General features: G+C 39.8%; 1 protein-coding gene and 1 pseudogene across 1 annotated transcript in view; one reads left to right on the forward strand and one right to left on the reverse strand.

Annotated features, from left to right (window-relative positions):
• Window positions 1–351: 351 nt before the first annotated feature.
• LOC122916571 lies at window positions 352–493 on the reverse strand (annotated as a pseudogene).
• A 3,137-nt stretch (window positions 494–3,630) lies between these two features.
• The window catches only part of PIGU (phosphatidylinositol glycan anchor biosynthesis class U), a 93,242-nt gene continuing 69,786 nt past the window's right edge, over window positions 3,631–27,086 (forward strand). The window contains exons 1-2 of the mRNA XM_044263197.1: window positions 3,631–3,769; window positions 18,129–18,193. Of these exons, the coding sequence (XP_044119132.1) occupies window positions 3,640–3,769; window positions 18,129–18,193 (195 nt within the window). The 5' untranslated portion in view covers window positions 3,631–3,639. The remainder of the gene's footprint in view (window positions 3,770–18,128; window positions 18,194–27,086) is intronic.

Here is a 27,086-nt window from a genome sequence, read left to right on the forward strand (position 1 = left end):
TGAATGTACAGACAGGATATATCCATACAGAGGAATACAACTTAGCAGTAAAAAAGCCCGAACTGGTGATACATGTAGTAATCTGGATAGATTTAAGAATCCTTACGCTGCACAAGGGAATGTAGGCATTAAAGAGTTCCTTTAACGTTGTTAAAAATGCAAGCCCACCTATAGTGCCGGTGGTTGCCTGGGCTGAGGGTGGAGGCAGAGAGGGACTGCAAGGGGACTCAAGGGAAGTTGTGAGATAGCGGAAATGTGCTGTGTCTTGAATGGAGCAGTAGTTTCATTTGTATGTACATCTGTGAAAATACATTTAATTGTACAGCTTATTTTTATTTTTTTTCGAGAAAGCACTCAGACTGCATCCCCTCCTGCTTACTCCTCCAAAGGAGGAGAAGAATGATCATCAAAGGCGATTGGTACTTGTGGAAACAACACCTAAAGGCAGCTTCAAGCTCAGGAGAGAACACGGCACCTCCTCCTTCTCCTCGTGGCCTAAGGAGAATTTTTAAGCCTTCTGTTAGGATGATGTAAACAATAATGAAACAGTTAATGAACGTATATCGATCACATGGTATGTGCCAACCATTTTATGTTGCATAATCTTGTTCAATCTTCATTATGTAGTTTGTGTTAGAATCACCTCCACTTTTCATGATGTAATAGCTTCACTCTATGATGATGTAATACATAGATCTCCTTTTATGTAAAAGAGGAACAATCTTTAGGAAGGAAGGCAATGCGGACTGAATAAGTTCATGTGTGTTAAAAGTACGGCACAGTGTTTGGCAGAACAGGGCTCAAAGGATGAGAGCGCCTCTTCCTATTCCTTTATGATTGCCTGTCCCACTGCAGACCTACCCCTCCCATTGGTCAAGAAAGCTATCAGCTCCAGGGCTCATTTTTGTATTTTCCTAGCATCCTGATCCCCCTTTTCCTTGTCTCATTATGATTTATGATCTTATTTTTATTTGTGTTATTCTAAAGACTATCACATCTCTTCAACTCCTCTTCAAGTCTCACAAAGGCGGGGGGGGGCAATTTTGTCACCGCAATATTCCCCAACACCCAGTATATAGATGGGGGATATAGTGATTTTTTTTTTTTTTTTTTTTTGGAAAGAGAGACAGTGAGAGAGAGCATGAGAGGGGAGAAGGTCAGAAGGAGAAGCAGACTCCTCGTGGAGCTGGGAGCCCAATGCCAGACTCAGTTCACGGACTCTGGGATCATGACCTGAGCCAAATGCAGCCACTTAACCAACTGAGCCACACAGGCACCTGATATAGTGATCTTTTAAAAAATATATACGCTTGACTACACCACTTTAAGCACCATTGGAAGTTTTAAATCCTCCAATGGTACGTGGATTACACTTTGAATAAAGTCGAAACTCCCAGCCATGGCAAACAGGTCCCTACCTGATTGGCGACTATCTGCTTCTCCACCCACACCTTCTACTACTCTCTCCACTTGGAACATACTTGTTTTCTTTCCCAAACGCATCTTGCTATTTCCTGAATCAGAGTCTGTTTCTTCCAGTTGTCAGCTCTGATTAGTTTCTCACCCTTTGGGTCTCGGCTCAAATGTCACCTCTTCCCAGAGTCTTCCCTGATGGCCCTGAACAGTGTTAACCAACACACTTCTACCAAGTTATGCTTTTTTTTTTTTTAAGATTTTATTTTTTATTTTATTATTTGACAGAGAGAGATCACAAGTAGGCAAGGAAGCAGGCAGAGAGAGATGAGGAAGCAGGCTCCCCGCCGAGAAGAGAGCTTAACGCAGGGCTCTATCCCAGGACCCTGAGATCATGACCTGACCGGAAGGCAGAGGCTTAACCCATTGAGCCACCCAGGCGCCCCCCAAGTTATGCTTTTTAAAAAGATTTTGAGAGAGTGAGTGAGTACACCACTGGGAGATGGGGTAGAGGGAAAGGAAGAAGCAGACTCCCCACTGAGCAGGGAGCCCAAGACGGGGCTGCATCCCAAGACCCAAGGATCACAACCTGAGGGGAAGACAGCCATTTGCCAATTGAGCCCCCCACCAAGTTATTATTGATCATACAAACTGTCTCATCTTATTCACAGATCTGAAATTTCCTTCTATACTTTATTTTATTTTTAAAAAAGATTTTATTTATTTATTTGACACAGAGAGAGAGAAAGAGATCACAAGTGGGCAGAGAGGCAGGCAGAGAGAGAGGGGAAAGCAGGCTCCCTGCTGAGCAGAGCCCGATGTGGAGCTCCATCCCAGGACCCTGAGATCATGACCTGAGCTGAAGGCAGAGGCTTTACCCACCCAGGCCACCCCCTTCTATATTTTATTTGATATTAATTATTATAGCTAACACTTAAGCACTCACGATAAGCACTTTTCATAAATTAATTAAGTGGTGTGTTACTTAAAGCTTATCAATGAGCTCTCCAAAGTCCAAAACTCTTATTTGTAGTGCTTATTAATTTCTGTGTGTAAACACTCTCCTCGGGGAGGGTTTTTAAGCTACCAACCCGAAGTTCCTGAACACCAATTTGGGAACTAAGGGGCAGCAGTACACCATTATACAGCATGTGCCACAGTATATTACTAGTGATAAGTAACCTCAAGAGCACAAATAAAAAACGTAATAAAATAAGAAGTAATGAGTTTTGAGTATTTATTACCTTGTTTTAGTATTGTAAGTCTATATAATTTAATTCTTGATAATTATGTTAAAATTATGTTAAAAAGCAACTAGCAAAATTTCTAAGCATTCCTTAATCGGTTCTAGTGAGTCCATAGGACCCATGGGCTAACAATCAGCATATTTTTCAGATGAAGGACCTGAAGCACAGAACACAGAAAAGTTAAGCAACTCGTTCGAGGCTGCAGAGCAAATAAACCTATCTACTACTCCAAAATATATCTTCAGAACCCAATATAGTGCCTGGCATACAAGTGGTGTTCATTAAACAAGAATACATAAGTGAATACATATTTAATATCCTTTAAAAATATAAAAGGAGGGGCGCCTGGGTGGCCCAGTAGGTAATGTGTCTGTCTGCCTTCTGCTCAGGTCATGATTCCAGAGTCCTGGGATCCAGCCCCAAGTCCGGCTCTCTGCTCAGTGGGAGCCTGCTTCTTCCTCTCCCTGCCACTCCCCCTGCTTACTCTCTCTCTCTGTCAAGTAAATAAATAAAATCTTTAAAAAAAAAACAAACTTTAAAAACATAAAAGGGAAATATCCGAACATTAAAAGCATTTACACAACTGCTCGCTTCCGCAGCATATTTACTTTAAAAAAAAAAAAAGGCATTTCCACAAGAGTAAAATTAACAACTCTTCAGAAAACTTGCTCCTTATCTTAGGAAGATAACACCTTCACTGGTCTACTCCCTACTCCCCGTAGCACCCAGCGCTTTTACAGTACACCTGCGGTCTTACGAGACGTTGCCCAAGCCTACGCTTGGAGCTTGAGACGCCCCGCTCTACGTCGTCCCGCCCCATCTCGCCGCACAGCTTCCTGGGAGCGGTAGTCCCCAGTCTGGGCGTTCCAGCGACAGCCGCAAGACGCGCTTAGCCGCGGAACTACAGAGGGTGGCGCACAGGTCGCGAGACTTTTCCGCCTGGCGTTTCCCTCCCGCCTGCGCGCCCGCCCCAGCTATCATGGCGGCTCCCTTGGCTCTGGTGCTGGTGGTGGCCGTGACCGTGCGGGCGGCCTTGTTCCGCTCCAGTCTGGCCGAGTTCATTTCCGAACGGGTGGAGGTGGTGTCCCCACTGAGCTCTTGGAAGAGAGGTGAGGCCACTGGCTAGAGTAGGTGGCCAGGCTCCGCCTGTGCTCTCCTGGCCTCAGTGAATGGGAGGCGGGGGCAGTGGCCTCAAGCTCAAGATTCTAAGGGAACTGACCCGCTCTGGCGACGTCGGAGAGGGCGGGAGGGCGGGGCCTGAGGGCGGGGCTGCCAGAGGGAGAGGTCGTGGGACTGTGGGGCGAGCTTTGGGCCTTAGGGGCAGGCACACCTGAGCTTTGGGGAGCTGAGGGGGTGTGTCCCCCTCTGGTCCTGAGCAGAGGGGCGTGGTCTGAGGAAGCCTAGGTTTAAGAAAAGGGAATGGTCGGTCAATGGAGTGGGATTTGCTGAGGGGTTTGGGATTTGATGAGGGATCGCATGTGGTGCCCCCGGGGGTATGGTATGGTGTGTGAAGGAGGCCCCCACGTGAGGGGAACAGTCTTGCCTCAGAGAGTAGAGTGTGTGAGTGTGCTTAGACTCCTGTTCTCAGTTTGGAACTTGCAGTGCAGCATTTCTTACTGTTTCTTAAGTTCTTCCTCAGGCGCAATTTTCTACCAGCGCCTCCAATGAGATGGAGTTTGTGCTGAAGGATCCACAGACTAGTGGGGGAGACAGTTGTAATCCTTTTTGAAAAATGTTCTTCCTTTGTACATCCAGTTCCTTACCTGGAGTTTCAGCTGTAAAGAAAATGCCCCTCTCCTTTTCCAGTTTCCTGAGGATGTGGGCTCTGAGCTAACTGTTGAATGTAGAATTTGGAAAGGGAGATTACAGAAAGGAGAGTTCCGGGTAGCAGAAGGTAAACAGGATCAAGAAAATGTTGAAGAGTGTGAAATGTACAAAGTGGGGTAGTAATGGGGTATGGGTTAGGGACAGAATTTAAAGATTTTTTAAGAAACTTTTTTACTGAAGTACAATATACGTACAATGCACATATAGTAAGTGTAGGGCTCAATGAATTTTTACAAACTGTATACTCATGTAGTCAGCATCCAGATCGAGAAACAGAACATTACAGAAGTGACAGCACCCCAGAAATACTGTTTGTGTCCTTGAGCTTTGTAGTTTAAAAAAAATTTTTTTTAAAAAGATTATTTATTTATTTGACAGACAGAGATCACAAGTAGACAGAGAAGCAGGCAGAGAGAGAGGAAGGGAAGCAGGCTCCCTGCTGAACAGAGAGCTGATGTGGGGCTTGATCCCAGGACTCTGAGATCATGACCTGAGCTGAAGGCAGAGGCTTAACCCATTGAGCCATCGAGCCTCCCCCCACCCCGCCAAATTCTTTTTTTTTTTTAATTTTTAATTTTTTATAAACATATAATATATTTTTATCCCCAGGGGTACAGGTCTGTGAATCGCCAGGTTTACACACTTCACAGCACTCACCATAGCACATACCCTCCCCAATGTCCATAACTGAACCCCCCTCTCCCAAACCCCCTCCCCCCAGCAACCCTCAGTTTGTTTTGTGAGATTAAGAGTCACTTATGGTTTGTCTCCCTCCCAATCCCATCTTGTTTCATTCATTCTTCTCCTACCCCTTTAACCCACCATGCTGCATCTCCACTTCCCCATATCAGGGAGATCATATGATAGTTGTCTTTCTCCAATTGACTTATTTCGCTAAGCATGATACCCTCTGGTTCCATCCACGTCATCGCAAATGGCAAGGTTTCATTTCTTTTTTTTTTTTTTTAAAGATTTTATTTATTTATTTGACAGAGAGAAATCACAAGTAGATGGAGAGGCAGGCAGAGAGAGAGAGAGGGAAGCAGGCTCCCCGCTGAGCAGAGAGCCCGATGCGGGACTCGATCCCAGGACCCCGAGTACATGACCTGAGCCGAAGGCAGCGGCTTAACCCACTGAGCCACCCAGGCGCCCCAAGATTTCATTTCTTTTGATGGCTGCATAGTATTCCATTGTGTATATATACATCTTTTTTATCCATTCATCTGTTGATGGACTAGGTTCTTTCCATAGTTTGGCTATTGTAGACATTGCTGCTATAAACATTCGGGTGCACGTGCCCCTTAGGATCACTACGTTTGTATCTTTAGGGTAAATACCCAGTAGTGCAATTGCTGGGTTGTAGGGTAGTCCTATTTTCAACATTTTGAGGAACCTCCAAGCTGTTTTCCAGAGTGGTTGCACCAGCTTGCATTCCCACCAACAGTGTAGGAGGGTTCCCCTTTCTCCGCATCTGCGCCATCATCTGTCATTTTCTGATTTGTTAATTTTAGCTGTTCTGACTGGTGTGAGGTGATATCTCATTGTGGTTTTGATTTGTATTTCCCTGATGCCGAGTGATGTGGAGCACTTTTTCATGTGTGTTGGCCATCTGGATGTCTTCTTTGCAGAAATGTCTGTTCATGTCTTCTGCCCATTTCTTGATTGGATTATTTGTTCTTTGGGTGTTGAGTTTGCTAAGTTCTTCATAGATTTTGGACACTAGCCCTTTATCTGATATGTCATTTGCAAATATCTTCTCCCATTCTATCAGTTGTCTTTTGGTTTTGTTAACTGTTTCCTTTGCTGTGCAGAAGCTTTTGATCTTGATGAAATCCCAATAGTTCATTTTTGTCCTTGCTTCCTTTGCCTTTGGCAATGTTCCTAGGAAGAAGTTGCTGCGGCTGAGGTCGAAGAGGTTGCTGCCTGTGTTCTCCTCAAGGATTTTGATGGATTCCTTTTTCACATTGAGGTCCTTTATCCATTTTGAGTCTATTTTCGTGTGTGGTGTATGGAAATGGTCCGATTTCATTTTTCTGCATGTGGCTGTCCAATTTTCCCAACACCATTTATTGAAGAGGCTGTCTTTTTTCCATTGGACATTCTTTCCTGCTTTGTCGAAGATTAGTTGACCATAGAGTTGAGGGTCTATTTCTGGGCTCTCTATTCTGTTCCATTGATCTTTTTGTTTTTTTTTGCCAGTACCATGCTGTCTTGATGATGACAGCTTTGTAATAGAGCTTGAAGTCCAGAATTGTGATGCCACCAACTTTGGCTTTCTTTTTGAATATTCCTTTGGCTATTCGAGGTCTTTTCTGATTCCATATAAATTTTAGGGTTATTTGTTCCATTTCTTTGAAAAAAAAAAAGGATGGTATTTTGATAGGAATTGCATTAAATATGTAGATTGCTTTAGGTAGCATAGACATTTTCACAATATTTGTTCTATCAGTCCAGAAGCATGGAACATTTTTCCATTTCTTTGTGTCTTCCTCAATTTCTTTCATGAGTACTTGATAGTTTTTTGAGTATAGATTCTTAGCCTCTTTGGTTAGGTTTATTCCTAGGTATCTTATAGTTTTGGGTGCAATTGTAAATGTTAATTTCTCTTTCTTCTGTCTTGTTGTTGGTGTAGAGAAATGCAACTGATTTCTGTGCATTGATTTTATATCCTGACACTTTACTGAATTCCTGTATAAGTTCTAGCAGTTTTGGAGTGGAGTCTTTTGGGTTGATAGTATCATATCATCTGTGAAGAGTGATAGTTTGACTTCTTCTTTGCCAGTTTGGATGCCTTTAATTTCCTTTTGTTGTCTGATTGCTGAGGCTAGGACTTCTAGCACTCTGTTGAATAGTAGTGGTGATAATGGACATCCCTGCCGTGTTCCTGACCTTAGTGGAAAAGCTTTCAGTTTTTCTCCATTGAGAATGATATTTGCGGTGGGTTTTTCATAGATGGCTTTGATAATATTAAGGTATGTGCCCTCTGTCCCTACACTTGGAAGAATTTTGATTAGGAAGGGATGCTGTACTTTGTCAAATGCTTTTTCAGCATCTACTGGGAGTATCATATGGTTCTTGTTCTTTCTTTTATTAATGTGTTGTATCACATTGATTGATTTGTGGATGTTGAACCAACCTTGCGGGCCTGGAATAAATCCCACTTGGTCGTGGTGAATAATCCTTTTAATGTACTGTTGAATCCTATTAACTAGTATTTTGGTGAGAATTTTCGCATCTGTGTTCATCAAGGATATGGGTCTGTAGTTCTCTTTTTTGATGGGATCCTTGTCTGGTTTTGGGATCAAGGTGATGTTGGCCTCATAAAATGAGTTTGGAAGTTTTCCTTCCATTTCTGTTTTTTGGAGCAGTTTCAGGAGAATAAGAATTAGTTCTTTAAATGTTTGGTAGAATTCCCCTGGGAAGCCATCTGGCCCTGGGCTTTTGTTTGTTTGGAGATTTTTGATGGCTGTTTCAATCTCCTTACTGGTTATGGGTCTGTTCAGGTTTTCTATTTCTTCCTGGTTCAGTTGTGGCAGTTTATATGTCCCTAGAAATGCACCCATTTCTTCCAGATTGTCAAATTTGTTGGCGTAGAGTTGCTCATAGTATGTTCTTATGTTTGTATTTCTTTGGTGTTAGTTGTGATCTCTCCTCTTTCATTCATGATTTTATTTATTTGGGCCCTTTCTCTTTTCTTTTTGATAAGTCTGGCCAGGGGTTTATCAATCTTATTAATTCTTTCAAAGAACCAGCTCCTAGTTTCATTGATTTGTTCTATTGTTTTTTTGGTTTCTATTTCATTGATTTCTGCTCTGATCTTTATGATTTCTCTTCTTCTGCTGGGTTTAGGGTTTCTTTCTTGTTCTTTTTCCAGCCCCTTTAGGTGTAGGGTTAGGTTGTGTACTTGAGACCTTTCTTGTTTCTTGAGAAAGGCTTGTACCACTATATATTTTCCTCTCAGGACTGCCTTTGTACTAGCTTGTACTGCTATATATTTTCCTCTCAGGACTGCCTCTGTCCCACAGATTTTTTTTTTTTTTTAAAGATTTTACTTATTTATTTGACAGAGAGAAATCACAAGTAGACGGAGAGGCAGGCAGAGAGAGAGAGGGAAGCAGGCTCCCTGCTGAACAGAGAGCCCGATGCGGGACTCGATCCCAGGACCCTGAGATCATGACCTGAGCTGAAGGCAGCGGCTTAACCCACTGAGCCACCCAGGCGCCCCTGTCCCACAGATTTTGAACCGTTGTGTTTTCATGATCATTTGTTTCCATGAATTTTTTCAATTCTTCTTTAATTTCCTGGTTGACCCATTCATTCTTTAAAAGGATGCTGTTTAGTCTCCATGTATTTAGGTTCTTTCCAAATTTCCTCTTGTGATTGAGTTCTAGCTTCAGAGCATTGTGGTCTGAAAATATGCAGGGAATGATCCCAATCTGATTTGATATCCGTTGAGACCTGATTTGTGACCCAGGATGTGATCTATTCTGGAGAATGTTCCATGTGCACCAGAGAAGAATGTGTATTTTGTTGCTTTGGTATGAAATGTTCTGAATATATCTGTGATGTCCATCTGGTCCAGTGTGTCATTTAAGGCCTTTATTTCCTTTTGATCTTTTGCTTGGATGATCTGTCCATTTCAGTGAGGGGAGTGTTAAAGTCCCCTACTATTATTGTATTATCGTTGATGTGTTTCTTTGATTTTGTTACTAATTGGTTTATATACCGCCAAATTCTTTTTAAAGATTTATTTATTTGACAGACAGAAAGCGCTTACAAGCAGGCACAGGGAAAGGGAGAAGCAGTCTCCCCTCTGAGCAGGGAGCCGGGTGCAGGGCTTGATTCCAGGACCCCGGAATTATGACCTGAACTGAAGTCAGGCACTTAATGACTGAACCACCCAGGCGCTCCTTTTAAATTTTTTTTTTTTAAGATTTTATTTATTTATTTGAGAGTGAGTGAGAGGGAGCATGGGCAGGGGAAGGAGCACAGAGAGAGGGAGAAGTAGACTCCCCTCTGAGCAGGGAGCCCAACCGCAGGCCACTCTAGGACCGCAGGATCATGACCTGAGCCGAAGACAGACACTTAATTGACTGAGCCACCCAAGCACCCATGTCCTTGAACTTTAAATACTGGAGTTTTATCCCATAGACGTTTTTGAATGGGGGAATGGGATAATGAATGGTTATTTTATGAATAATTCAAATTTAGGTGTCTAAGAATACTATATGTTAAAGACTGTGGTAAGCCTCTTTTATCCTCCAGTTATTCTCTGTGTTAGATGGTGTTATTTCCCCCATTTTACAGATGAGGAAACTGAAATTTAGAGAAGTGAAGTAATATGCCCAGGTTTTCCAGTTGACAAATGGTAATAAAGGTAATAGTAATTCTTCTGTGTGATGGTGAGAGCTTAGATTTGATAATCCTTGAATATAATATGTGCATATAATAATTTGTTGAACAAACTAAATTGTTTGTGTTGAAGCCTCTCGGTTCCTGCTTTCTTCTAGATACCAGAAGCCCCAGGGCAATATTAGGCCCTCCTTCCTCTGTTCTCTTAGCACCTTATACATACCTCTATTGAGAGCATTTCTCACTTTTTATTATATTTATTTGTTTATATCTGGTTTCTCCACTGTACTGTGAGTTCCTTGAGGGCCAGAACTATTTTATTCATTCCTGAATCCTTTATGCCTGCATAGAATAGTTGCATCATTACTGTTGAACAAATATTGAAGAAAAGAAAAGATAAACTCTGGTTGCATATAGGATGGACAGGGTGAAGGATCTAAAGATGAGGCGATGTAGTACAGTGATTAAGAGCACAGGGTCTGCAGTCTTTTCTTTTTTTTAAACTAGGCTCCATGCCCGGTGTGGCGTCCAGCACAGAGTTTGAACTCACCACCCTGAGATCAAAACCTGAGTTAAGATCAAGAGGTGGACACCTAACTACTGAGTCACCCCAGAGCCCCAGGTCTGGGATCTTTAAAAGGGTTTAAATCTTTTTTTCCTTTGCCACTTATATTGGTGTGATCCCCAACATCAGTTTTCTCATCTGGAAAACAGGAAGTTATATGTACCCCATTAAAAGAGATAACCATGTTGAAGCTCTTAGCACGATATTGAAAGCCAAAATAGCTAATTCTAGGAATTTGAATTTAAATAATAGAACCGTTGTGATATTGACTGAAATAGGTGAGTCAGAAAGGACAGCAGTAAGTGTTTGATGTGTGTATGATATTTAGTATGACATTCAAAGGTTTAGGTCTGGAGCTTGGGGCCAGTGTCAGAGCTAGAGAGAGATTTGGTAGACACCCATCTGAATCTGATTGGGTCAGGATAATTGTTTGTCCTGTTTTAAGATTTTTTTTTTTTAATTTATTTGTTTGACAGAGAGAGATCACAAGTAGGCAGAGAGGTAGGCAGAGAGAGAGAGAGAGAGAGAGGAGGAAGCAGGCTCCCCGCTGAGCAGAGAGCCCAATGCGGGCTGTTTTAAACAGGAATAGTGGGTAGAGGGATGATACAACATCTGTAAGTATCACTTGTCTTCAGAGTATACTTTAAGATGGGATATTTTAAAAAGCAAGTGATTGAATTTAACCCTAACAGGCAGACATTTAAAAAATATTGATGTAGGAGCCCTTCTGGTTTCACATGACACTCATTCATTCATTTCACATGAGTTTTTTGAGTACCCAGTTGTTTGGGTGAAGGGCTGTGGATCCAAGTAGATTTTGGTTGGCAGACTGATTTTTTTTTCCTAAGAGAAATAGAGTGTGTACATTAGTGGAGGTGGGAAGGGACAAAGGGAAAGGAGAGAGAGAATCTTAAGCAGGCTCTACCCGTGGTGTAGAGTTGAGCTTGGGGCTTGATCTCATGACCCTGAGATCATGACCTGGCCCAAAATCAAAAGTGGGATGCTTAACTGACTGGGCCACCCAGGTGCCCCTCATGGACTGATTTTTTTTTTTTTTAAGATTTTATTTATTTATTTGACACAGAGAAAGAGACCACAAGTAGGCAGAGAGGCAGGCAGAGGGAAAGGGGGAAGCAGGCTCACTGCTGAGCAGAGAGTCTGACATGGGGCCCGATCCCAGGACCCTGAGATTATGACGTGAGCTGAAGGCAGAGGCTTAACACACTGAGCCACCCAGGCGCCCTGATCTAAGCATTCTAGATATGTTTAAGAACTATTTAAATCACCACAATGGCCCTAAGCTGTAAATGGCCCTATTTTATAGAAGAGAATACCCTATTTTATAGAAGAGAAAATGGAAGCACAGAGAGATTAAATCAGAGTGTTTAATGTGAATAACTTGAATAACTGGCAGTCTTTAGGCATTGCTGTTCCACCAGAGTTTACTCTATACCATCTTGTATAGTAATCTGTTGGAAATACTTTTGGAACTTTTGTTTTTTTTTAATCATATTTTGGTCTTTCCTCAGCCTTGACCTAGTGATTAGGAATCAGTATAGGCTTAGCCTTGTGAGTTCAGGGTAGATCCCAAGCTATTAACTCTTGTTTAGAAACCTACCTCCAGTGTAGCCATGAGGGTCAGGGTCAGGGTATGGAAGAACACTTCTGATAGCACTACTTAAAAAAAAAAAAAAATCAAACCTCTATTGTTGAATTGGATAATTAGTAAACCACACACAATAGTGTGTTACAGAGTAAATTATTAGAAGGCAAACACTTTTGTACCCATCATTCAAATCAAGAATCAGAACTTTGCTACTTACTATAAAAGCCTTCTATATGCCCCATCCCAGTCACAGCCCACCCTTCATTAAGTATCTGTTATCCTGACTTTTATATTATAGTCATGACATCTTTACATTCTTTTCATTTTATTGCCCAAATGAGTGTCCCTAGTTACTACAGCTTAGTCTTGCTCCAAAACAAAAATTTTTATATATGTGTTTTAAGTCTCCCTTAACCATTGAGATCCCCATCCATGCCATCCTTTTCTTACCTGTTAAAGAACCCAGACTGTTTGACCTGTAGTTCCCTATAGTTTGTATTTGACTGATTGTATATTCATGGTACAGTTTATCATGTTCTTGCATCCTCTGTATTTCCTGCAAGTTGGCAACTGGATCTAGAGACTGGATACTGCTACTTTTTTTTTTTTTTTTTAGCCTGTTACTTGAAATAATTTTAGAATTACAAAACATTTGCAAAGATAGTACAGAAAGATCCATAAACCAGCTTCCTATAATGTTTACATCCTGCATAATCATGGTACAGTGTTTAAGACTAAGAGAATGACATTGTTCTAATACCACTGAACAAGCTGTAGTTGTTCAGAGTTTACCATTTTTCCTACTGTTCTTTTTTGTTCCAGCACCTGATTCAGGCTGCCATATTGTCTTTAGTGTTGTGTTTCCTCATTCTTCTCCCATCGGTGAGAGTTCCTCAGCTTTTCCTTATCTTTTATGACCTTGACACTTCTGAAACATACTGGTCAGGTATTTTGTGGAATGTCCTCCAACTTGGGCTTATCTAATGTTTTCTCTTAGATTGAGATCAACTTTTGGATCTCAATCCAAAGATTTTTGGAGAAGAATCCCATTGAAGTGATGTGATCCTCTCAATGTATTGGATCGGGGGTACATCATATTGCAAGGTCTTATTACTGGTGATGTTATCCTTAATCCCTTGGTTATGATAGTATCTGCCTGATTTCAACATTGTAAAGTTACCCTCCCTTTTTAATCTGTAAATATTTGGGGGCTGTATGTAGGGGCTCTGTAAATATCTTGTTTCTCCTTAAGTTTTTACTCACTACTTGATTTTGCCTGCACCAGTCATCACTGTGGTGTTCTAATGGTGACTTTTCTATTTCCCTCATTCCTTCTTCATTTATGAGTTGAAATTCTTCTGCAAGAAAGAGTCGTCCCTTCTTCCATATTTATTTAGTCATTTAGTTTATATTTGTATGGATTCATAGGTATTTATTTTATTTTCTGGATTATGATCTATATTATCTTTATTTTAATGCTCAAATTGTTCCATCTTTGGCTATTGGGACACTTTCTGCAACCACAAGATGCTTTCTTTTGGCTTTGCTTTTATTTTCTGTTGTTTAGCCGTGGAATGGAATGGAATGGAATGGAAGAAGTGGAATAACCACTTCTCCAAGAATCCCTGGTTTCTTTTATGGGAGAATGTTACTTAGAAAGCAAGAGCTAGATGCTAGGTGTGTTCATTGCTATGGGAATGACACTGTATCTTGGACCTTCTGGACTAGAAATATAAGGATACCACTTCTTTTGAACAAGCTGAATGCATGTCCTTTTTGACATTATGGGAAGCTCAAAGACGTTTGTCTTATGCTAGATGATATGCTTTTATGACACCCATAGGAAGAGTATATCAAGGTAACTAAGACTTTTTGCTTCATGGGATTTGTCAGTTAAGAGTTGAGACACTTTATTGGGGTGCCTGGCTGGCTCAGTCAGTAGTAGAACATAAGGACTCTTGATCTTGGGGTTATAAGTTCAAGCCCCTTGTTGGGTGTAGAGATTACTTAAAATAAAATCTTAAAAAGTTGAGACACTTCATTAAAAAAAAACCCTTATATTTTAGACTGGTTGGCAATAATTAGTTTTTGTGGTCAACTATTCTGAAATATTAGTTGTTGGATAAGAATTCCATGAAGCAGGGGCGCCTGGGTGGCTCAGTGGGTTGAGCCGCTGCCTTCGGCTCGGGTCATGATCTCGGGGTCCTGGGATTGAGTCCCGCATCGGGCTCTCTGCTCAGGGGAGCCTGCTTCCCTCTCTCTCTCTCTGCCTGCCTCTCCATCTACTTGTGATTTCTCTCTGTCAAATAAATAAAATCTTTAAAAAAAAAAAAAAGAATCCCATGAAGCAGAAATTTTATTCAATTTCTCTGCACTTTTCACAGGTGTTATTTTGTGGGTACTTTAAGAAGAATAGCTTAAAGCTATGGGTTCTTTGTATTGTTGTTTATTGAGTATTTTGGTTTTTTCCCCCAAACAGACATTTTATGAAACCTATTTTAAAATTTTCCCAGTAAAATATCATTGGGACATTGTTATATATGTTAGAATTGGGGGGCCCTGGTTATTCTTTTATACATGAGTAGATTCACTTTTATATTCTAGAGGGTTTTATTACTCTATAACTCAGATGTTCCCAATGTACCGTGGACCATGCCAAAGTTTTCAATCATGTGCACCAAAATAAGGACATTATGAAAAGTTTATCATAAAGATCAATGTATTCAGGTGAAAATATTTTGAGTTTATTCTCTTCCCTTAATGTTTAACTTAATGTTATAGATGGTGGTAGTAAATGGCAGGGGGTTTCTTTAAAAATGTTTTTACATGAAGTTGACTCTTCCCTCAGATCAATTAAGTCATATGAGATCATATTTAATCATCAAGATGGCAGAGCTGCATTCCAAGTACTTGCCAGAGAACACATTAACAAATTTGCAGGTGTACAATATCGAGCAAAAGCATATCTGAGGGAAGTTACATTTTAGACAATTGCCTGAAAAGTATACAGTCTGTTCTTCTAGCTACATACTGAAGAATCTGTTTCCTCTGGATTAAACCAGTGGAGAGTGATGTCCCTGGATAGCATCTTGCTGGTCCTCTGTTGAGTTGCTTTTACTGCTCTGTGGTGGGATGCCTTTGGGTTAAGTGGGGATTTACCCTGTGAAGTGGCCTGATGAATCATGTCCTTGGGTCTCCAGTAAAGCTGTTAGTGAAGGGTTTAATAGTTGTGTTACACAGTAGCCTCTTTATGTGGCTCCTTGGGGGAAGTTTCTTTTTGGTCCTAATATAAGGACCAGTTATAGCTGTCTTGAGCAATGGAATTTGTTTTATTTTACAGCCCATATGAACTGTGTAACTGATTAAGTTTCCTTCTAAGGTGGGTCCATAAAGTTTAAAGCCATAATTAGGGCCCACTCACTATAAATACATAGGTTTTTTGGAACAGGCTTTGTAACTTTGATTTTACCTATCATTGAATAGCTAATTCAATCACAGGTTTCAAAAATCAAAGGTGCAAAATGCTATATGATTAAAGGGACCTTTCCACACCACTTTCTTAGAACCATCCAGTTGTGTTCCCTGGAAGGACCAGTTTCTTATTATATCGGTTTCTTTTGCGTACTTCTGAGATATTTTAGGCATATATAAGCTCATATATTTTGCAGGTTTTTGTGTGTCTATTTTATATTTTTTCTTATCCTTCACTCAGTTTCTTTTAAAATTAATTTTCCTATTTCTTTCTAATAATTATGAAATAATACACATTGCCAGTGATTCAGAAAATGAAGAAAAGGTAAACCACACATCTTCTGTAATCTTATCAACAAGAGATGATTGCTGTACTTTTTTAAAGATTTTATTTGTCAGAGAGAAAGGGCACAAGCAGGAGGAGTGGCAGGCAGAGGGAAAGGGAGAAGCAGGCACTGAGCAAGGAGCCAGTTGTGGGACTCAACCTGATCCAAAGGTAGACGCTTACCCGACTGAGCCGCTTATATTTTTAAATTTTTATATATTTTATTTAATGTCTGAATTTATGTTTATGTGGAGGCATTTCTCACTGAATACACATTTTCTCTCAATTAAATGGGTTAATGCTTATAAATATTTAAAATAAAATTCAATCATATTGACATGCTATGTTTTGTCCTGCTTTTCATTTAAGAGGATTTCATGGGGGGCGCCTGGGTGGCTCAGTGGGTTAAAGCCTCTACCTTCGGCTCAGGTCATGATCTCAGGGTTCTGGGATCGAGCCCCACATCGGGCTCTCTGCTCAGTGGGGAGCCTGCTTCCCTCCTCTCTCTGCCTGTCTCTCTGCCTACTTGTGATTTCTCTCTGTCAAATAAATAAATAAATTCTTTAAAAAAAAAGTATTTTATGGACATCTTTCTTTTCATAAATGAATATCTGTAAGATACTTTTTAATTATAACTCTTAATTTTGAGATAGTTTTAGATTTTCAAAAAGTTGCAAAAATAGTACAGAGAATTCCTGTTTACCCTTCCCTTAGCTTCTTCTAATGTTAACACCCTGTATAACCATAGTACACTGACCTAAACCAGAAGATTAACATTCATGCAATACTAATAACTAATCTATTATTAGAATTTTATCAGTTGGACCACTAATGTCTTTTTTTATGGTTCAAGATTCAGTCCACAATCCCACACTGCATTCAGTTTTTATGTATCCTTAGTCTCTTCCAATCTGGGACACTTCCTCAGAATTAATATTTCTTTCCTTTCCTTTTCCTTCCTTCCTTCCTTTTCCCCTCCCTCCCCCTTTCTCTCTTTCTTTCTTCCTTTCGTTCTGATCTTCCAGTTCTTTTTTTCTTTCTAGAACACACACACACACACACACACAAGCCGAAGAGGGAGGAACAGAGAATCTCAAATAGACTCCCTGCTGAGCACAGAGCTGGCCTGGACCTCCCTCCATCCCAGGACCCTGAGATCCTGACCTGAGCCAAAATCAAGAGTCAGGCTCTCAACCGACTGAGCCACCCAGGCGCCCCTTGATATTTTTAAAGAGCACTAGCCGGTTATTTTGTCTTGATTTGGGTTTGCCTAGTGTTTTCTTATGATTAGATTGAAGTTATGCTTTTTTGGCAAGGATATTACATTTTTGGCATGAGGACCACAGAAGTGTTTTTATCCCCATCTCAGTGAATCATTTCAGGAGCTACTTGATGTTAATAGTGTGAACTGTTCAACATATTGCTGGTGATACCAACTTTGGTCACACGATTAAAGTAGTGAAGGCCAAGTTTGTCCACATAAAATTATTTTTCCCCTTGCAAATACAGTTTCTCATCATATTTTTACTCTCTGATCTTAGTATCCCTTGACAATCTTGTCTTTCACCACTATTACTGTGGGGTCTGCCAAGTGGTGATTTTCTATTTCCATCTTTCCTTCAACATTTGATGCTTAACAGATCTCTGTGAGAAAAAGCTTTCTTTTCTCTTCTACTTATTTATTTATATGACAGTATGATTTTTAACTGTAACGTCTATCTATGTATCTACATGTACACATATATACATATCATAATTCATTTAGGTGAATATTAATGGACGTTGGGATTATTTTTTAGTACTTTGAGCACCGTGATGAACATAGTTATTTCCCTAAGCTAAATTGCTGTACAAACAATCATTTCCATGTCAAAAGACACATACTTTAAAAGTACATATTTCCCTGTAGAAAAGTTAATACCTATGCCACTCAAGTAGCACTTGAGAGTGACTGCCCGCTTCCCCACACTAGGGACAGCATTTCTCACCAGCTTCTAATTTGTTGTCATATTTTGGGGAATGGGGCAAGAACACATTTTAGAGTGGGTGGAAATCACAAGGAAATCAGAGAAAGCTCACAGTTTAACAGAAAACTTCTTCCTGAGAGCTGCCCCACAGTGGAAAGGGATGCTCTGTATGGAAGAAAGTTATGCAAGATCTGAAGTGTTCAAATCAAGATTTAAAAGCACTTGCTGGGGATGAGGTAAAGGGGGTTGGACAAACTGAGGCCTTTCTTGTTTCTGGGAGTATCTAACACTTTGGTCTCTGGCCATCTGCATGTGTCTCTGAAGTAAGAGTGAACTTGGATGTCTTACTTTTCAGTGGTTGAAGGCCTCTCACTGTTGGACTTGGGAGTGTCTCCGTATTCTGGAGCAGTATTTCATGAAGTAAGTGTTCTTGTTTTCTTTTCTGAGTACTAAGAGTAGTTTGTAGTCTTAAATACCAAAGCCTAACCTCTGTTTTGTACAAACATTTGAACAGATCTATTTTTGAAAATCATATTTGGAAACAGACCTTTTTTAGATGTCCTCTGCATAAGAAGGAGATTTCACAATGGCAGTGGAAATGATTCAGATTAAGATTGTAATTTGGGGAAGCAAATGAGACTTCTGTAGAAGTTACCATTTTTATTGGCAAATAAATTGTAAATAGTTCCCAGCCCACAAATAAGTTGTATGCTAATGGTCATGTAATTGGTTCTTTGGAACATGCTTTCCCATGAAAACTATGTTAGCAAGGCTGGTTTCTTAGAAAGCCCACCAAAGCCTATTTAACCCATAATGTTGATTCTTAAAATAGTGAAATCCTTCTTAGGTCACCGTCATCCCTTGCTTGGGTTCCTGCAACCACTTCCTGACAACTCTTTCTCCATTCAGTCTTGCTCCTTTACTCTTTATTCTGCAGCCAGACTCATCTTTCTGAAATGGGAATCTGATATTGTCAGTGTGTTGCTTCGAACCTTTGCTCACCACTGAACTCAGGATAAAACCCAAACACCCTACAGGGCATACAAAGCCCCCTTACATGAACCACATTTCCTTCTGCTCTCCTCTCCCCATTACTGTTGGTTATAGCATTTTAAAGTAGAATTCTTCTATTTGAATTCTTAACCCCTCAATTTTACAGTTGTCTCCTTCATACCTACTTGGAGAACAGTTGTTTCTCTCTTTCTTTCTTTCTTCCTTTGGTGGTTCTATCTAGTTTTTTAAAAGCATTCAGCTTGGTTCTCAAACTGGCTTTTGCATTCATTTTTCATTAGTTTTTATTACTATCTAGTTGAACCACAATAATAAGAATGGCTAGCAGAAACAGGGACAATTTAAGACTCTGAAGAAGCACACAAACCAGTTACTAGGAACAGATGTGTGTGGGCACATAAAAGCATAGCACACTAGCCATGAGGGCTGTGTCTAGCCGCGCGTGGGCAGTATGCTTTCTAGACAGATTAGGAACCCCCTGAGAGAGTTCTCACATATTTTCATTATGCTACAACACTATATTCTCTCTTACCTATGTGTTTTCGCTCATTTTATTGTTTCTTTATGGAGGGCTGTTTATGCAGGGCTGTTTCTCTCTCTTTTTGTGGTTGGCTTTACTATTTAGATATTAGCTTAGATTTTACTTTCCTCTAAAAGCCATTCCTTTTCACCTTAGACCCAATTAGATGTTCTTCCCGAACATCTTCTAAAGCATCTTGTGCTTATCCTTTTAATGGCTCATATAATACTCTTGACATTTCTTCTGTACTTGTTTTACCTATTATATGTTCCTCAGAATAAGTACTGGTACCTTTTCATTAAGTATTCCTAGTGCGTAGCTCTATATCTACATATGTATTCCATTCCCTTTCTTCCTTCTCTCTTTTAATAGAGATTTGTTAAGTACATACCAAATGCCAGCTACCCTGCTAGGTGCTTGGGATACAAAACAAGGCACAGTCCTTGTCCTCATGGTACTTATTTCTGAGAGTGACAAACAGTAAGTTAGTAAAAAGGAAGCAGATTTCGGAGCAAAGAATATTACCAGGGGTAAATACGGTTATTTCATAGTGATAAAGGAGTTGATTCATCAAGAGAACATAGCAGTCCTAATGTTTCTGCACCCAATAACGGACTTTCAGAGTACACGAAGACTGACAGACTATAAGGAGAAACAGACAAATCCATACTTATAGTCAGAGATTTCAATATCCCTCTCTCAAGGACTGATGTGACAAGCAGACAGAAAATCAACAAGAATGTAGAAGCCATGAATAGGACGTCAACCAGCTTTATCTCATTGGCATTTATAAAACATTCTATCCAACAGCAACAAAGTACATAATCTTTTCAAGTGTATATGGAACATCTGTAAGATAGACCATATTCTGGGTCAGACAACAAGGCCCAAGAAATTTAAAAGGATTGAAGTCATACAAAGTATATTCTCTGACCACAGTGGAATTAAATAAAAAATTAATACCAGAAAGATGTCTGGAAAATCCCCAAATATTTGGAAACTAAATAACATGCTCCTTAATGACTCATGGATCAAAGAAGAAATCAGAAGGGAAATTAGGCAGTATATTGAATTGAATGAAAATGAAAACACAACCTATCAAAATATGTGGGATGTCACTAAGCAGTACTTGGGGGAAATGCATAGTGCTAAATGCCTATATTGGAAAAGAAAAAAGCTCTCAAATTAATGACCCCTGTTTCTACCTTAAGAAACTAGAAGAAGAAGATAAATTTACCTCAAAGTAAACAGAATAAAAGAATTAAGATCTGAGTGGAAACAAATTAAACAGAAGACAGAAAAACAATAGTGAAAAACACTGAAACAGCTGGTTCTTTGGGATGAACAGTAAAATTGATGAACATTTGGGAATGGGGATATATTCAGTATCTTGGTTGATAGTTTCATGGGTATATACATAGGTCAAAACTTATCAAATTATGTACTTTAAATATGTGAAGTTTATTTTATACTAATTAGACTCCCATAAAACTAAAGTTAAGGAAAAGTGGGATTTCAGTTAAATGATAAGTAAGTACATGTAGAAAAATAAAACTGGGTAAAGGGATAAAGAGTGATGGTCATGTGTGTGTCAGTATTTTAGGTAGTGTGTTCAAGGAAGGCACTCCAAGGAAGTACAATCTGAATAAGCGATCTAAATGAAGCTAGCAGGCCAGAGAAGATGGTGCTGATTTGGGAATGTGGTTGGCATTTGTGAGTTGGATAAATTCTGCCTTAGTCTTGCTAAGGCAGAATGAGCAAAGAGGAAAATATTAAAAGACAAGGTGTGAGAAGTTAGGAATCAGGTTATGTAGCAGTTTTTATAGACATGGTTAAGAGTTCAGATTATCTATCATCTGTTTGTCTATTTGTCATTTATCTATTTTTAGTATAATTATTTTTAATGTCTAGAATTTATAATATGAGGGCAAGAGCTTCCTCCCAGACTCAAGTTTACAAAATCTCAATTGGCTGGTGAGGCCATTTGGGATACTTATTATTTAATTTTGTTTCTAGGAAGACTGCCTTCAAGTCCTCAGTGGTTATTTGATCAAATGGAATTATGTTCTTCATCTTCTCCAGCTCTCTTATATTCCTCAGACCTGATGAGAGACAAAAACTGAGCACGACTTTTCACATCTTTTTTCTTCAGCATCCTGGCACAGGAAACTGCAGGGCATTAAACTTATCAAAGTCATTTGCCAAGCCAGCCTTTACCACATTGGCCTTGTGTAAGTCCAGTCAATAGCAGGTAGATTCTTAGGTAGAGTAGCTAGCTTGGTGGTAAAGGCCTCTTTCCAGGACTTAGGGAGTTAGCAGTGACCTTTTGGTCTTGGGGTATGATCTCTCAAAGGACTACTGAGTAAATGCCTTTTATTTTTATTTATTTGTTTATAATATATAATTATATTAATATAATTTTAATTTAAATAAAACATATTTATAATTTACTTATAATATTTATTTATAATATATGTTTATAATTTATAAATACAAAAATTTATAATTTTTAAAGATTTTAAGTAATCTCTGCATCCAGTGTGGGGCTTGAACTCACAACCCCAAGATCAAGAGTCACGTGCTCTACCGACTGAACCAGCCCAGGCGCCCCTAAATACCTATTAGAGCAAGTTTTTCCTCAGTCATTTTGAGATCCTTCACCAGCTCTGGTGGCCCATAGTAGCAAGTGGATTTTGTTTTTACTAGATGAAAAAATGGAGACTTTTAAGCCAAGAGAGAAGTGATTATACTTATTTTACATTTAATAAATACTGCTGTGAATACTGTGAGGGGAATTGACTGTGGGGGCGAGAAGTGAAGAAGGGAAAATAAGAAGGATGCTTATGCACTAGTCTAAGCAAGATGATGTTGGCTTGGAACTAGTGTGGTAACAACAAAGATGGTGAAAAATGATTAAATTCTTTAAAAAGTAATTAGATTCTAGTAATACTTTTAGGAATAGACTTATTAATAGATTTGATATGAGGTATGAAGGCAAGAGAGGATTCCAAGATACGATTCAAGGATAGCAGGTTTTTAATCCTGAGCAACTGAGTGAATGGTGGCATTATTTCGTGAAATGAGTTACTGAGGGAGGAGTGGGTTTTAGTGGGACTGGAAATAAGAGTTTAGATTTCACCATATTAAGTTTAAAGACATCCAAATGACAATGTTAAGGTAACTGGCTATACCAATGTGCAACTCAAGAAGAGAGGCTCAGGCTGGAGATATAAAATTGGGATCTGTCAGCCTATAGATGATACTTGAAAATGGGCTTGATGTGATCACCTGGTGTGATAGCCAGCCTCCAGGATGGCCCCCCAAAATATCTACCTGCAGGTATTCACACTTGATGTAGTCCTTGCTCACATTGTACCAGAGTTGGCCTATGTGACCAGTAAAATATGGCAGAAATGATGGTATGTCACTTCCTAGGTTAGGTTATAAAAGGCCCTGTGGCTTGATCTTGGACTTTGTCTATCTTGAAAAGTCAGAGAATAGACAACCTTTATGAGAATTCTGGTTCTAAAGAAGGGCAGAGAAATGGTATAGTAGCTAAAGGCAGTTGTATAGTAAAGACATACTATTTTTTCTTATTTTTTCAAAGATTTTATTTATTTAGGAGAAAGAGAGAGCATGAGATGGGAAGGGATCAGAGGGAGAAGCAGACTCCCTGCTGAGCAGGGAGCCTGATGCAGGACTCGATCCTGGGATGCCGGGATCATTACCTGAGCCAAAGGCCATTGTTTAGCAATGTTTAGCAGAGCCACCCAGGTGCCCTATTTTTTTCTTATTTTTTTAAAAGATATTTATTTGAGAGAGAACAAGAGCACATAGGAGCGGGGAGAGATGGGACAGAATGAGAGGGAGAAGGAGACCCTCTACTGAGCAAGGAGCCCAGTATGGGGCTTGATCCCAGGACTGGGAATCATGACTCAAGCTGAAGACAGACAGATGCCCAATTGACTGAGTCACCTAGGTGGCCTGTAAAGACATTTTATTTTCATTTTTTAAAGATTTTTATTTATTTATTTGACACAGAGAGAGCACAAGTAGGCAGAGAGGCAGGCAGAGCAGAGAAGGGAAGTTGCCTCCCTGCCGAGCAGTGAGTCCGGTGCAGGGCTTGATCCCAGGACTCCAAGATCATGACCCAAGCTGAAGGCAGAGGCTTAACCCACTGAGCCACCTGGTTGCCCCCATAAAGACATTTTAAATATGAGAATCTGCCTATATTTAACACAGCATTGTTTATAATAGCCACGATATGGAAGCAACCCAAGTATCCAGTGATAGATGAATGGATGTGTGCATACCCACACCCACCCACACATACACACAGTGGAATATTATTCAGCCATAAATAATGAGATCTTGGCATTTGAAACAACAACATGGGTGGACCTAGAGAGCACTGTGCTAAGTGAAATAAGTCAGAGAAATACTGTTATCATATGATTCCACTTAAATGTGGAATCTAAAAAAACAAAGCAGGGTGTGCCTAGGTTGCTTGGTTGGTTAAGTGTCTGACTCTTGATCTCAGGGTCATGGATTTAAGCCCTGTGTTGAGGTCCATGGTGGGTGTGGAGCCTACTTAAAATACATACATACATACATAAATACTGCTGGAGGGGAGATGGGGTAACTGGGTGATGGGCATCAAGGAGGGCACATGATGTTATGAGCACTGCATGTTATATGCAACTCATGAATCACTAAATTCTGCCCCTGAAACTAATAATACACTATATGTTAGCTAAATTGAATTTAAATAAAAAAATTTTTTAACAGAAATAACATGTTACAACTCTTAAAACTTAATAAAATAAAATAATAAAATAGCAAAAAAAATGAGACTCTGCATACTTGGTTGCTGATGGGAATAATCCTGTGGATAGAGAAGTTGATGATGTAGAAAGAGGATAATTGAATGAGCAGTGTCTTTGAGGGGGCAAGAACAAATGGGTTACAGTTCACAAGGGGAGAATTTAACTTCAGGTGAGAAGAAAGGAAGTCCATCCATTGTTAATAGGTGATAGAGAATGTAGGTAAGATACAGGAAGTTGGTTACCTGGGTAGTGGGAAATAAAGGTGATTCTCATTTAATTGCTTCTTTTCTCAGTGAAATAAGAAATGAGGTTTTCAGATGAAAGTGAGAAGCGGGAAGGAAATTTGGAGGTTAAGGACAGGGGAAGATGTGAAATAGTCCTTTCAGAAGGAATATGTCAAATGAATGAATGGAAGAGCCATATCTAGCCCTTTAACCTTTATTTAAAATGCTTCTGTGAGAAAATGCATTCTTAGCTGCAATGAGGGAGTCCAGAATGCATTCTTACTCCTCACCAGTGTGTGTGTGTGTGTGTGTGTGTGTGTGTGTGTGTGTGTAAGTCTCAGTGTAAGTAAAGAGAGATAATGGCAGGAGTTAGTATTTTCCAGCTACAAGAAGCCGTGGTAAGTCTCTATATCTGTGTAAGACAACCGCTTTAGTACTGAGCAGTTGCTTCCCCCAAACACAGTGGAGTTGACCTCACAGTCAGAATCCCTTGCTCCTTTCTTGCATATGGGTTTATTCGCTTTTAAGCTCAATGTTCATAAATCCAGAGCAATCTATATTTCCACACAATTTCTTTAAGTAATAAAACTTAAAGAAATCAAATTATGTCAAGCCAAGTGAAAAGAATACTTTGGAAGAGGAAGTTCATTGCTGCCTTGCATTTTTTTCTTTATAAATCTTCAGCAGATTTTATTATCTAGTTCTTAGGGAAATGTAAAAGTGGAGAAGAAAAATCTGCACAGGTGAGAAAAAGAATTAGGCAACCACTTTAGATTTTATGACTACCTTCAGCAGACGTTTCTGTTTTCTTTGGTTAGCCAAGTACTGATCATAAAATTGTGAGTTCATTAATATTTGCCCTATCCTGACTGGGAACGTTCACCCACATGGAAACATAACATGAAGACAAATTATATTCATTGTATATTATCTATAATATTATGATACACAATTTAACTACTGTGTACATGTTAGCTTATTATGGAAACCAGCCCATTTGCTGATAGGCTTTTTGAGAGCTATGCGTTCTGTCATTTCTGAGACCTACTTAGTGCCATTCTAAACTATCTGAAGCATCAAAACGCTTTGAAAGCCGGCCATTGGTAATATAAGTATTAAGTTACTACTTCTTACTGACAAAGATAAAAGCAAAAAAGAATCCATTAGTAGAGAGTTGTAGAAGGTTTAATTCTTTTAGAACTTTGAAAGGCAAAGTTGATGCCCTCTTTTGAAAACAGGTGGTAAAAAGTTGGTCTCAGGTAGCTAACATATTAGGATTACTGTGTGTATGTTAAGCACTGTGCTAAGCACTTTGTGCCCATTACCATTTATTCCTCCCAAGAACCTTGTGAAATAGGTCATTATTTTTTTTTAATTTTATTTATTTATTTGACAGAATGAGAGAGAGACAAAGAGCAGGGGGATTGAGAGAGGGAGAGGGAGAAGCAAGCTCTTCCCAGGACCCTGGGATCACAACCTGAGTTGAAAGCAGATGCTTAACCAACTGAGCCACCCAGGTACCCCAATAGGTCACTATTATTTTATAGCTGAGAACACTAAGGTTTAGAGAGAAAAGGTACACAGATGGAACTGGTTTGAAATCCAAGTTTGAACCCAAAGCCTTGGTCTTTCTACCACACCAGCTTGCTGTCCCTAAAAAGCCTGTTAGTGACCTCTGCAATATTATAGAACACATTTTTGCATGTTGTTGGGAGTTGGGAAAAGGTGCTCCCGAGTCACCAGCAACGGTCCACTAAAACCAAGTCATGCATTATCTTTCTGATTCTGGTGGATTGGTGAACTGGCTTATAGTAACAGACCAACCCTCCTGCCAGGACAGCTAGGAAAGAAGGATGAATAGGAAAAAACATCTGTTTGATGGTGTTGGAAAGTATCAAGATAGCCAGGATTGAGGGTTTGAGGTCCCAGAGAGGAAGATACAATGTGAGGCTGACCATCTAAGCTGATTTCTCCTTAATGCATGTATCAATTTTATCAATGTATTAATTTTTCTGCTGAGAGCAGAGAAAGAGAGTAGAAGTGGGCTGTTAAGAGGCTAAGGGGCTAAGCAGAGCTATTGGCAGTCTCATAGTGCTAGAGAAATACAAATTTGAGTGCATGGCCAACCAAGGTGGCAGGGCCCTGGTAAAGGTTTTGGCTTCTGGTTGGGTCCTCTGAAGGACTACACTGAAGGAAGGGTAGACCACATATAGACCAGTCTTACAAAAAACTAAATTCAGCTTAATTAGCTAAACTCTAATTAGATTAAGGTGATATAATTCTATTCTAATTGCTTGCCAGAAGTTTAAAGAAATCCTTTCTGAAAGAAAAAGAAAAAAAAATCCTTTTGAAGGAAAATACCTCATGCAGAACCTCTACAAATTTCCCTTTACAATGTCCACCATTCATTCAAAAGTTACCAAGCATAATAAAAGACAGGAAAAAATAGACACTAAAGATTCACAGGTGATTCCGATATTGGAGTTATCAGACTTAGACTCTAAGATAACAGTGGTCAGTGATTAATATGCATAAAAAAGTAAGTGACAAGGTCAAGAATTTCTCCAGGGAGGGTGCTTGGGTGGCTTAGTGGGTTGAGCCTCTGCCTTCAGCTCGGGTCATGATCTCAGGATTGTGGGATGGAGGCCTGCATTGGGCTCTCTGCTCAGTGGTGGGCCTGCTTCCCCCTCTCTCTCTGCCTGCCTCTCTGCCTACTTTTGATCTCTCTTTGT

The sequence above is a fragment of the Neovison vison genome, chromosome 8 (genome assembly GCF_020171115.1).
Source record: "Neovison vison isolate M4711 chromosome 8, ASM_NN_V1, whole genome shotgun sequence".
NCBI lineage: Eukaryota > Metazoa > Chordata > Mammalia > Carnivora > Mustelidae > Neogale > Neogale vison.